The following is a 13,842-nucleotide window of genomic DNA, read 5'->3' on the forward strand; positions in this document are numbered from 1 at the left end:
CAGGCCAGTTAGTTTAACATCTATGGTTGGGAAAATTTTGCATCTTTCATTAAAGATGAAGATAAAATAGTTGGAAGCAGCCAGCAAAAATTTCATAAAGGAAGTCAAACATTATTGAGTTCTTTGAGGAGGTGACAATATGAGTGGATGGGAAAATTGCAGAAAGTCTTTGAGAAGTTGGTTAGAAAAAGGAAAAGAGTGTAGGAGTTAAGGGAAGTTTCTCTGAGTGGTTGGAAGTGGGTGGTGATGTTTCACAGGGTTCTGTTCTGGGACTTCCATTATTCATTTGAATGTGGGGTTAGAGGAACTATCATCCAAATTTGCAGATAATAAAATAGGCATAGTAAAATTCCAAGGACCAAAGGAAGCTGCCAAGGCATATTGTCAGTCGAATGGGAAAATACTAAAATGTTCACTATCAGTTGCTTGGTAGTACCACCACTGATTTACCTGGCCTGAAAGATGTTTGGAATCAGCATCAGTAAAAATAATCCATTAACATTTTGGTTATAAAGAAAAAAAAAAATGTCTGGCGTTTATATTGTGCCTTTCATATCCTTGCCGCCTCCCAAAGTGCTTTACAGCCTATGAAACACATTTTGAAATGTAGTCACAGTTGTAATGTAGAAATTTGTGTACAGCAATGTCCCACAAACAGCAATGTGATGACCAGATATCTGTTTTAGTGAGGGTTAAATATTGGCCTGGATACTGGGGAGAAGTCCCCTATATAATATTTCAGAAAGCTAGTTGGTGATGGATAGAAGTGGAGCCAATCTTTTCACACTTGTATTCGCATTTATTTACAGAGTTAGCCATTACAAGCATGCACCTCCTAACCCAACCACAGTTTCAGTCAGTGCCTATTCATAGGGGCACAAGTGAATTCCCAGTTAATGTCCAACACCTGCCTACAATTAAACACCATTATTATACAATTAAAAGATTCCCTTCTCTCTTCAAATAAAAATTAAAGTTTATACAACCAAAATTTCAAAACAAATTAATCAAAAACTATTCAGGCCTTTCAAAAAAAAAATCTGAAAACCAGTCTGAACATTTAATAGGCCTCTTATTAGAGTGAACTTGCTGGTGTGACATTGGGTTTTTGACTGTGTGAATCCCTTCCTACACATGGAGCAGGTGAATGATCTAAATCAAAAAAAAATTCTGTACAAAGCATTACATTGTGAAACACCCCTCCTCTTGGACCCATAATAATTTCTTTGCACATGCGTTTCTTTTTGTAAAAGAATCAGACAGATTATGACTCACATCAACCCATTTAATTTTAGAGTTTCTCTCAAGCATTTGTTTCAAGCCAGCAAGGTTAGTCTGTAACCTTTTCTCACTCTCACTTTTTGTAAAGTGTACATTATCCCACAGTGAACATAGCATTCTTCTGTATGTATGCCCATTGTATAGAATCTCACTTAAAATATATGACCAATAAAATTCCATTTGCACTGTCTCGGACAAGAGTCAGTGTTTCAGCAGCCAATGTACTTGTAACAACTCTTTTTATTTTCTTAGCTCCCCAAGCTAAAGGACAATGTTTTTACTCATAAGAAATGTGAAATCAGCTGTACTAGAATACCCATTGGGAAAATTAGCATGTGAAACATCGCTAAAAATGACTTGCTACATGCTTTGCATCACCTAAGGATGGGAACTTAAATATGCATTTCTCCAGATTGTTTTTTAATGTTTTATTTGCCCTGAAAGCATTCTTAACCTTAGGGTGTTTCATCATAATTCTTAACTTCAACACATCAAAATTAGTACCTGATCTAGTCTGAGTGCCTAATCGGTTCAACTGACCAATCAAGCTTTGCAATTACTCTGTCTCTTCAGATATAACATCATCTTTCTGTGATGATTGAGTACAATTAATTGGGATGGGAGTAACACTCTCTAAATAGGGTTGTTGATTTAAAGTTATTCAAGGCCTATTTTGCTTAATATTTAAACTGATATATTTAAAAGCCTCACAAGCCTGACTCCCAGTTTTAAATTCCACCTTAATCTTATAACACATTTTGCAAATTCTGCACTAAGAAATCATCAATGTGCATCATGAAGATGCCTCAAAATTTTCCTTTATGGTACCACTAAAACATTGCAAGATCTGCTTTTAGTTGAATTCGACCTATTTTCAGCAGAACAGATCTCACTAAAAAATAGCATACCCTGGAGGCATCATTCACGCCATAGATGCATTTGTTTAGTTTCCATAATTTTCTGTCTCCATCTGTCGCCTCTTTGGGCAGATTCAGAAACATTTCTCTCTGAAAATGACTCACATCAATACTCGAAAAAGTATTGCCTTGCAGTAATGTGGCTTTTATGTCAATTGACCTACACCCCCTTGAATATGTGGCCAAAAGAGCTAAAAAAAAAAATTAAGATTACTTTTCCAGTTGTGACACAATCCACTCTAACATCTGTATCACCCATTCACTCTTCAAAACCCATGGCAACTGGCTTCCCTTTAGTCTTATAAGTCCCATCTGCAAGGAATAAACTCCAAACGCTGTCCAACTATCTAATTCCCTTTATTTTGCCTCTTATTAGTTTATCCTCAAGTTGATTGAGATTTTGGTGGTTACCAGTCATGAGGACTTATGCTTCCAATTCTGTTCCAAACTGTTCTGTGGTCTTTATTTCATTGTCTAATTTATTCAAGCTATGGTCTCTACTTCCACTTTTATGTCTGTCAGGATTACTACAGTGAGATCTCCCTTTTGCTGCATCAGAGGATCTTTCTCCAGTACGTGATCATTTCCTGATGCAAGAGTCAATTCTGGATCTACTATCATTAGTTCCACTGTGCTTTCTTTCTTTCCACTCTTTCACCCCGTTCTACCAGTTCATGGACCTCACTTCTTAGCCTTCATCTTGAGCATTCAACTAGTATTTAAACTTGCCAGTAGCTTTTCCTGTACGTTCCATAATTGTTGCATCCCTCCATTCACTCGACCTCTCTGGAATATATGTCACCCTAGTACCCATATTGGACAATTGCCCTTTGGATGTGATAGCTTTGTCGTGTGTGTTATGATCATTCACGTTATCGCTATCTAGCCCTTTACCATATTCTGTTCCTCAGGACCTTCATCACAAATCACATGAATATTTGAGGTAAAGGGTGCCTTGTTTACTTCCGCTGCTCAACATTTGAGATTTTGTAATTAATTCCGATTAATTGTGAGGAATAAATCTTAACAGTTTGATTGCCACGTTTGATAAATACTGTCTTACCATGAAAGCCTGTTACTTTACTAGGGCCTTTCCATTCCCTATGATTCTCTCTTTTTTAATACACCAAATCTCCTGAATTGAATTCTGCCTCAGTGGGTGCCTCAGCACTCTCCAAATTTTCTCGGAGACCTCTCCCTTGATGAAAGCATGACTCCCTGCATGTAAAGCATTCAAATGTGAAGAAAGATGGAACTAATTGTAGTACTTTCTAGAGCAGGAGAGCTATCACAAAGAAGGCAATTTGGGATTTCACCCGTAGACTAATTGATGGGGACTATATCCTCCAATGATCTGGAGTGAATTCCTTGTGTGAACCATTCATGCAAGGAGAGTTGCCAACTTAAAGTCTAATTTATCAGATAAAATTTTATGCAGCATTTCATTAATGGCTGCCCAATTCCTTTCACAAAGTCCATTGCAGTATTCTTGACCATGTTCATGTTTTCGCACATGTCTCTGAACTCGTCATTAGCAAATTCACCTCCATTATCAGTCAGAAACTTTGTTGGTGTCCAGTCCCTATCCATTTCTTCACGATTTCTCCACTGTAATAACCCTTTTGTCCTTACTTATGTATTATTACAGAAAGACTAAATCTGGTCACCAGGTCTACAAAATGTACAATGAAAATTTTTTTATCCTTGTCCCTTACTTTTGGATCCATGGCAACTACCTCATTAAAGTCATTTGCCAGTGGAAGGCTTGCAATAGGACATGACAGCATCCTCCATTTCTTGTTATAGATTTCACACTTCTTACTAATCTTTTTCTATTTGCCTCGTGTACTCTTCATCAACCACATCTGCATCTTTTAGATGGATTTTTAACCTTTGAGAAGTAGGGTGAGCAAATTGTCTATGTAACTTTAGGACTTTTTTCTCTGTTTCTAATCACCTTGATGCCTTTAATACTTGTCTGCACTCTGATGAGAAACATCTGGTTTTCTTAAGGGAGTACAATAATGTCCTGACTGGGTACATTGCAATTCCAATGACTTTCATTCTCCATGTCAAGTTTCATTTGTGCCTTTTTCATAGAAGGTTTACTCAATAACATAGGTATCTCACCAGAGACAACATCAGTACTTATAAATGGCTTATTTTACATGAAATTACAACTCTCTTCAGTGACCTCAACGTGTTGTCATCACCAAACCCAATAGCACTTTTATATTCTTTAACCTTGTGTCAATCCTCATTACTTAGTGAATCAAGATAGCATTTTAGCCAATCTATTCCACATAATATTGAAGTACTATCTGTAACTGCACAGCTTTAAAAAAAAATCATGACCAACACATTTTTCATAGGACTAAAACTCCTTGTGACCAGTATTATTCAAATTCATCATTATTTTCATCCTCTTCAGCATATCATTTGAAGGACCCTCCCTCTTCCCTTTGGGCAGTTCACTGCATGATGATACTTCAAGTCACACCTGAAATACCTATTAACTGTTCTTTGGCCATTCCTGGGATTCATTTGCCTATTACTGCTGTTTCAATGTTGTCTTCTGCTGTAATAGCCAGACCTGTTCACTGCTTTCATTCTCATTCTGCCTGTCTTCCATTGTATTGATGCCTGTGTTTAGTATCTGGACCATTTCAAAACCTGGCAATTATTGAATCCTCTATTTGTGTCATCGCAGAATGTCCCGTTGTTCTATGAAGCCTTAAGGAAATGACGACAGTTTCCCCAAGAATTCTTTCAAGGCAGCAGACATCTGATCCAACAGAGTCTCACTCTGAGAACTGAGCACCGGTTAAAGCCAGTAGCCTTTCTGAACGAGATATTTTAGCACAATTCAGCAATTCCCAAATTGAACTTCATCAGTCTTTTATACAATCTGTTAAAATCCACAATATATTCTTTCATGGAATGAACATCTGTTTTCTGAAATCTCTCAAAATCATGTCTCACAGGCATTTAACAGATCATCTTTCTTGTAGATTTTAACTGAGAACTGTAATAGAAAGTCCAAACTTTCATCACTATCCACCTGTCTGGCATCCATCTCTCAAAATATTTTACTTCTGATTTTACTTCTTATAGGAAGCGACAACAGCAAGACTATACCTTGTTTTCTTTTTGGTAGGGCTGTAACCTATGTCTGCTTATCCACTGCATTCTTCCACTGATCATATGGTTCAGATTCCGAGAACATTGGAGGTTAATCATACTCGGACACTTTATGCTTACTTTCTGCCATTTTCCATAGTGGCCGCTATTATTTTAGTTTACTGTCTGGAGTTTTTTTTTGCTTAGCTTCCAACCTTCACCTTTAGGTAGCCATTCTCTGCTGCCCCTGTTTACTCCAGAAAGCCAGCTGGTGAAGGATAGAGCTAGAGCCAATCTTATAGGCATTTATTTACAGTTACACATTAAAAACCTGCGTCCCTCCCTAACCCAACAACCACAGTTTCAGTCTGTGTCTATTTATAGGGCCACAAGTGAATCTGCAGTTAATGCCCAGCACCTGCATACAACTAAACACAATTAATATGCAATTAACACCCTACTCATCTTCAAATAAGGCATGGGATCTTTGACATCCATTTGAGGCGGATGGAGGCCTCTGTTTAATGTCTCAACCGAAGGATGGCACCTCCGACAGTTCATCAGTACTGCACTGGAATGTCAGCCTAGATTTTGTGCTCATGTCTTTGGAGTGGAGCTTGAACCCACAACCTTCTGACTCTAGAGTGCTACCAACTGAATAGTGAAAAGCTGGGTGATATGGAAGAGCAGAGGGATTTAGGGTTCAGGTTCAGAAGACTTGAAAAGAAAAAGCACCTCAGTTGGATAAGGGTATAAAATAGCTGATGAAATACTGTATTTTATGGAAGGAATATAAAAGTTGAGATGCAATGGTGAATCTATATAAAACGTTAGTAAGATCACAGAATGCTGTGTGCAGTTTTTGACATGCTCCAGGAAGGATATTGGGGCAATAAAGAGGATATGGCACAGGTTCACTAAGAAGGAGCCCAAAAGAAATGGTACTGTTTGGGTTAGAATAGGGGAGATCAAGGCATTATTTAATAGAGGTGTTAAAAATTATGATGGAATGGGACTCAGTAGATGAAAAGAAACTGTTTTCAATCTTCAAGATGTCTAGAATAAGGAGATATAGATATAAGATTAGGACTGAGAGCAGGTAAATGCTTTTTACACAGATTGAGAAGCTGTGGAATGCACCACCGGATTAAAGGAGAAATCATGTCAACAGTTAAGAATAAGTCACGTGATTGAAGGAAAATGGGGATAAAGTGATATGGAAATAGATTGGCCACATAGGATTGGGACTTCTGTTCATGTGGAGTGCAAATGCCAACATAGCCTAGTTTGGGACAAGTGATCTGTTTCCATCTTGTAATCCAAGTATTATCGGTGATCTGAGATTGTGCACAAGGCATTGAGTCTGATCCTGTCCTGCCCAGATGAATTCTATGATGTCGAAGACCACGTCAGCGAGCGGCAGGCTGAGGTGTTGGCGGAGTTTGAGCGCAGAAAACGAGCACGGCAGATTAATGTTTCTACAGATGACGCAGAAGTGAAAGCCTGCCTGCGAGCGCTTGGAGAGCCAATCACGCTTTTTGGTGAAGGACCAGCAGAGCGACGAGAGAGGTGAAGTTTGGTTACCTCTGGTGGGATCTGGCTGAGAAGGGGGGTGGTCTGGTGGGGTTGGCTGTGAGGAGGGATGGTCTGGTGGGTTGGCTGTGAGGAGGGCTGGTCTGGTGGGTTAACTGTGGAGGGATGGTCTGGTGGGGTTGGCTGTGAGGAGGGATGGTCTGGTAGGTTGGCTGTGAGGAGGGATGGTCTGGTAGGTTGGCTGTGAGGAGGGATAGTCTGGTGGGTTAGCTGTGAGGAGGGATGGTCTGGTGGTTAACTGGAGGGATGGTCTGGTGGGTTAGCTGTGAGGAGGGATGGTCTGGTGGGTTAGCTGTGAGGAGGGATGGTCTGGCAGGTTGGCTGTGAGGAGGGATGGTCTGGTGGGTTGGCTGTGAGGAGGAATGGTCTGATAGGTTGGCTGTGAGGAGGGATAGTCTGGTGGGTTAGCTGCGAGGAGGGATGGTCTGGTGGGTTAACTGTGGAGGGATGGTCTGGTGGGTTAGCTGTGAGGAGGGATGGTCTGGTGGGGTTGGCTGTGAGGAGGGATGGTCTGGTGGGGTTGGCTGTGAGGAGGGATGGTCTGGTGGGTTAGCTGCGAGGAGGGATGGTCTGGTGGGTTAACTGTGGAGGGATGGTCTGGTGGGTTAACTGTGGAGGGATGGTCTGGTGGGTTAGCTGTAAGGAGGGATGGTCTGGTGGGGTTGGCTGTGAGGAGGGATAGTCCGCTGGGTTGGCTGTAAGGAGGGATGGTCTGCTAGATTAGCTGTGAGGAGGGATGGTCTGGTGGGTTGGCTGTGAGGAGGGATGGTCTGGTAGGTTGGCTGTGAGGAGGGATGGTCTGGTGGGTTGGCTGTGAGGAGGGATGGTCTGGTAGGTTGGCTGAGAGGAGGGATGGTCTGGTGGGTTGGCTGAGAGGAGGGATGGTCTGGTGGGTTGGATGTGAGGAGGGATGGTCTGGTAGGTTGGCTGTGAGGAGGGATGGTCTGGTGGGTTGGCTGTGAGGAGGGATGGTCTGGTAGGTTGGCTGTGAGGAGGGATGGTCTGGTGGGTTGGCTGTGAGGAGGGATGGTCTGGTGGGTTGGCTGTGAGGAGGGATGGTCTGGTGGGTTGGCTGTGAGGAGGGATGGTCTGGTAGGTTGGCTGTGAGGAGGGATGGTCTGGTGGGTTGGCTGTGAGGAGGGATGGTCTGGTGGGTTGGCTGTGAGGAGGGATGGTCTGGTGGGTTGGCTGTGAGGGGGAATGGTTTGGTGATGACGCATATTATCCTGAAATGGTCACTTCCATTACACTCCAAAGATTACTTGCAATTGATGTGATGATCCAGGACTCAATAATGATGTGAAATCTGATTGCTGCAGCTACCTAGCTGTGTGCAATCATGGTGTCCATCATCTGGAATACGGTGCAAGGATTCAAGCTGGGCAGAAACTAAGGGCACAGGCTCTGGTTGTGGTAGACACCTTGAAGGTGTTTAGAGCAGGAAATATGACTTTATTGGTAGTTTAACTGTCTTCTTTGCACGAAGCACCATGTGTGCTGTCTAAACAACGCACCCTCTTAAATTTTGTTTCAAAGTCATGTCCAAGCAATATGTGCATAAATATTTCATACAGAATATCAAGTAGCTAACCTGGAGGTTGCAAAGAATCGAGCCCTGGCTTTATGTTGGAGATGCTTTGCTCTGGAATGAGCTTCTGACAACTCCGTGCAGGCCACCCAAGATCCCCATCATTCTTTCAGTGTATTGAGCAAGCCACGTTACAGCCCATCTCCTCCCTGCTTAAGTCCAGTCACAAACCAACGACCAATTGTTACTAAAAAAAAAGTTCTCCCTATTTAGAGGTTCAATTTCATTTTTGAGCTCAGAAGTAGAATTTCACAAGGGTGGAATGGAATGACTGAATTGCTGGTGACAGTGCTTGCAAAAAACTTAAATGATTGTTTCAGTGATCACGTACAGTGGAAACATAGAAAGATTTATGCCAGAGGAGGTCATTTGACCTGTTGTGTCTGTGCTGGCCGAAAAAGATTCCAGCCGAATCCCACTTTTCAGGTCTTGGTAGGTTACCTCAAGTGCATAGCCAAGATGTTTTTAAAATGCATTGCAGATTTCTGCCACTACTACCCTTTCAGGTAGTGAGTTCCAGACCTCAACTCCCCTCTAATCCTTTTACCAATTACCTTAAATCTATAATAAAAGCAAAATACTGCAGATGCTGGAAATCTGAAATAAAAACAAGAAATGCTGGAAATACTCAGCAGGTCTGGCAGCATCTGTGGAGAGAGAAGCAGAGTTAATGTTTCAGGTCAGTTCTGATGAAGGGTCACTGACCTGAAACATTAACTCTGCTTCTCTCCACAGATGCTGCCAGACCTGCTGAGTATTTCCAGCATTTCTTGTTTTCATTTATTTTAAATCTATGCTGCTGGTTATTGACTTGGTAAGGTGCAAGAATGGCAGTCTGCGCAGCTGCAGCATCATTACACATGTACGTGCAGGGCAAGCAACATTACTTTGGGAGCCTGTCCATTTCCCAGTGCCTGCCCTGTCCAGGATGCCGCAGATCCCTTTCTCCTTACCCTGGACTGGGACTGCTGTTTCTAAACACAAGAGGGCGCTGTTTGTCTAAAATTGGAACAAGAAAATGATCACATCCATTTAAGCAGAATTGCTCTTAAAATTCCTTCCACCATGTTCCATTTCCAATTGGGTATTATTTTATTTGATAATCTGATTTAAGGTGAGGTTTATCTGGGTTCTTGCAATGACACTGAAGCACGTTCTCTGTCTTCCCCATCCCCCACCCCTCAAACCATCTGGGATAAAAATAAGGTCCTATGTTAACCTGTCTTTTCTCTTTATTGGTGCTGAGTAACCTGTATTTCTCGGTCTGTTTTTATTTTAGATTTCAGCATCTGTAGTTTTCGTTAGTCTGACTTTTTGCTCAGTGCAGTGGATCCTCCTGCCACTCTTCCTATTTTTCCTCCGGTTCAGTGTTCTCTTGCCATCTGCCACCTTGTAAATTGCCCTGAGACATGCCTATATGCATATTGATCACTATAGAAATGCAAGTTGTCGATCCAGTTTTACAGTTGGCTGATACAATCAGTTTTCGTCAGCGGATAGTCAGACTTCTGGACTCATTCAGAGCTTGCCTTACTAACTTTCCTATCTTGTGACTTTCTGTCCCCATCAACAAAGGGGTCTGACCCTGGGGTTGAAGCACTGTGCTGTTGACTGTTGAAGGAGATGCCATGTGGATATCTCGTTGGAGGTGTGCTGGCTGCCAACAGACAACGGAATTTGCATTATTTTTCCAGGTTACGCAATATCCTGTCTGTGGTGGGTGCTGATGCATTAAAGAAAACAGAGAAGACGGAAGATGCGAAAAAAAGCCGACAGGAGGTATGAAAATGTTTGGGGTGTATTAGCGTACAGAAATGTTCATGGCATACTGGTGTGTGAGAAAGCTCGTGGCGTACTGGTGTGTGAGAAAGCTCGTGGCGTACTGGTGTGTGAGAAAGCTCGTGGCGTACTGGTGTGTGAGAAAGCTCGTGGCGTACTGGTGTGTGAGAAAGCTCGTGGCGTACTGGTGTGTGAGAAAGCACGTGGTGTGTGAGAAAGCTCGTGGCGTACTGGTCTGTGAGAAAGTTCCTGGTATATTGGTTGCATGAGAACGTTCGTGGCGTAGTGGTGCATGAGATTGTTCGTGGCGTAGTGGTGCATGAGACTGTTTGTGAAGTTTTGGGGCATGAGAATGTTTGTCGCGTATTAGCAATATGTCTATGAATTAATAAGTAGCTGTCTCAGGAAGAAGTTAACAGCAGGTGATGATGATCTCTGACCCAGGTGGGAAATCTTGGTTGATATACTTGACTAAAGTACCACACTAATTTGCTGATGTTATAATAATTCTTTATGTCCAGCATCAGCAAACCTGGTATCACGAGGGCCCTAGCACCCTGAAGACTGCTCGTGTCTGCATTGCTCGCTTTTCTTTGCCAAGGTGAGTCTTATGACAGTAAGGTTGCTTTCATTGCGGATTAGATATGAATATAGTAGATCCCTACTTTGTTTTTTTAAGTGAGTTCTGGAGGTTTGGGCAACCTGTCTGTTATTCCCATTTTGGGATAATTTCAAATCACCTCTGTTTGCACTAAAAGAAATTGTACTTCTGCATAGGTAATGCTAAATAAATGTTGAAGTTTTTATTTCTGTAAATGCAGCATAGATTTTGAATGGCATGTACTGTGGTAGTGATGGTATGAGAACTGCAGCAGACTGTTTCATGTTTCAAAGTAGCAGGTCAATACTAAAAGGGATGAACAAAATCACGAATGCAAAGGAAAAGGTCAGAAAGTATAGTTGTATAATCTAGAGATAGTACTAGGAAGTATCGCAGAAACTTGCTTCTCTGTAAATTGGGGCCCATCGGCCCTCACTAAGCTTTGTTCATGGTGCATTAGGCGTTGGACAAACCTTTTGAACGAGTTGCTGCACCCTGACAAAGGGCAAATTCTGCAGGAAATGAATCCCTAGAAGGAATTTCCCAGATAGTGCATCTGGGGTCAGGATTAGGTTGATTATGACAGTGAGATTTAGCGATGGAGTGCGTATATTTTGTAGGATGAGTTTTATCCTACGAGTGTGTGGTTGTGTATGTAAATGTGTGGAAGTGTTTTCTGCAGTATGGGAACTAGTATGTATAAAACACTGAACAGCACTAACACCACCTTCCTGGGTCAGTGTGTATAAAACACTGAACGGCACTAACACCACCTTACTGGGTTAGCTTGTATAAAACACTGAACGGCACTAACACCACCTTCCTGGGTCAGTGTGTATAAAACACTGAACAGCACTAACACCACCTTCCTGGGTCAGTGTGTATAAAACACTGAACGGCACTAACACCACCTTACTGGGTTAGCTTGTATAAAACACTGAACGGCACTAACACCACCTTATTGGGTCAGTGTGTATAAAACACTGTGAACGGCACTAACACCACCTTATTGGGTCAGTGTGTATAAAACACTGTGAACGGCACTAACACCACCTTCCTGGGTCAGTGTGTATAAAACACTGTGAACGGCACTAACACCACCTTCCTGGGTCAGTGTGTATAAAACACTATGAACGGCACTAACACCACCTTATTGGGTCAGTGTATATAGAACACTGTGTGTTTAGCAACCTGTAATTGATGTGACGTGGGCAGAGTTGCTGAGTTTTGTAATATTTCTTAGAGCTGTGAAACGACTAGAGGAAGCACGGGCCAACAAGGAGATTCCGGAAGCTTCTCGAACTGCTCGACAGCAAGAGCTCCACAAGAGCTTACGGGTAAATACAAATGGAGAGTACACTCATTGGACAAATTGAGGACATGGCGCTAAATATATATCTGAACTGAGCATCATAACAGACTGTAACCTTTTATATGAATTTTTACTGGATAGTAGAAGGAGATTCACTTGCAACTAACTCGTGTTATTCTTGATGTGGGGATACATATTGGGCTAGTGTTGGGGGATCTTTACTCTCCATGAGTCAATGGTGTACTCAGCCTGAAAGTATTCAGAAGAATATAAATGGACTTGCTCTACAGCTTCCCATGCCATAGCTGAGTGGATGTAATTGCTGGGATACTGCGGTGGGAACTTTACTCTGTAACTCTGGCAGTGTTTGATGGGACATTGTGAGTACTGAGAGTTTCAACTAATGATTGGATGTGGATCTGCATCTGCCATTCCCTCCATGTGGTGACACCCTTGCATGCACATTGGCACCTCTGCACTACAATGGCAAAAGTGCTTATAATGAATTCCTTTGCAAAGTGCAGCGAATGTTACGAAGGCATTTCACATGCTTTGTGAATCTGGGAGAACCCTCCTTCCCAGTAGCATTCCTCTGGCTTCTCTTTCTGAAGAGCGAGTAGCACTGAATCCCATTTCACTCAGCACACCAAAGCTAATAGGTCACAATTGGAAGCCCAGAGGCATATGGAGAAGTAATACTGTGAAGGATTAAAGGTGAAGGGATGGTGGGCTGCTAAAGGTTCATACATGGTGGTTAAAAAAATGAGTACATTGGATAGGAGAAACATAACACCCATTGTACCTGCCATGGGGACAGTGTAGAGGGAACTTTAATCTGTGTCTAACCCATTTTTTTTTCTTTTTTTCCCCTGGAAGTGTTTGATGGGGACAGTATAGAGGGAGCTTTACTCTGTATCTAACTCCCATTTTTTTTATTTATTTTATTTTATTTTTTTGCTTCCCAATCAGAGAACAGCCAACCCCAGTGCTGTACCTGTCCTGGGAGTGTTTGATGGGACAGTGTAGAGGGAGCTTTACTCTATCTAACCTGTTTTTTTTTCTTTTCTTTTTTTTCTGTATCTAACCCGTTTTTTTTTCTCTTTTTTTCCTTCCAAGGTGGCCTTTATACCCCAGGCCCCTTTTATATATTTTATGTCGAGGGGGCCTTTATTCCTCAGGCCCCCTTTATATACACGCTTATATTTTTAAAATAACTTTATTAAAAACAGAAATAAACAAAAACTCAAATTAAAATGCCATTTTCGGCGTCGACAATGCACTCCAGTCCCTGCGGTGCCCACCAGTCGCGGAAGGCCTCAAGCGTACCGGCAGACACCACATGCTCCTTCTCCAGGGACACCCGGGCGCGAACGTAACTGCGGAAGAGGGGCAGGCAATCGGGGAGGATGGAACCCCTGACGGCCCGCAACCTGGACCTGTGAATTGCCACCTTGGCCAGGCCCAGGAGCAGACCGACGAGGAGATCCTCCTCCCGGCCCAAGCCCCTCCGCACCGGGTGCTCAAAGATCAGGAGCGTGGGACTGAAGTGCAGCCAGAATTTGAGGAGCAGCCCCTTCAGCTACTCAAAGAGGGGCTGCAACCTCGCACACTCCGTATAAACATGGAACACGGACTCGTCCAGGCCGCAGAA

General features: G+C 42.5%; 1 protein-coding gene across 2 annotated transcripts in view; it reads left to right on the forward strand.

Annotated features, from left to right (window-relative positions):
• The window catches only part of prpf4 (pre-mRNA splicing tri-snRNP complex factor PRPF4), a 65,816-nt gene that overhangs the window by 16,258 nt on the left and 35,716 nt on the right, over positions 1-13,842 (forward strand). For both annotated transcript variants that reach the window (XM_068012757.1, XM_068012756.1), the window contains exons 3-6: positions 6,701-6,887; positions 10,194-10,278; positions 10,800-10,879; positions 12,123-12,216. In XM_068012757.1, the coding sequence (XP_067868858.1) occupies positions 6,701-6,887; positions 10,194-10,278; positions 10,800-10,879; positions 12,123-12,216 (446 nt within the window). The remainder of the gene's footprint in view (positions 1-6,700; positions 6,888-10,193; positions 10,279-10,799; positions 10,880-12,122; positions 12,217-13,842) is intronic.

Source organism: Heterodontus francisci, chromosome 32, assembly GCF_036365525.1.
Source record: "Heterodontus francisci isolate sHetFra1 chromosome 32, sHetFra1.hap1, whole genome shotgun sequence".
Lineage (NCBI taxonomy): Eukaryota > Metazoa > Chordata > Chondrichthyes > Heterodontiformes > Heterodontidae > Heterodontus > Heterodontus francisci.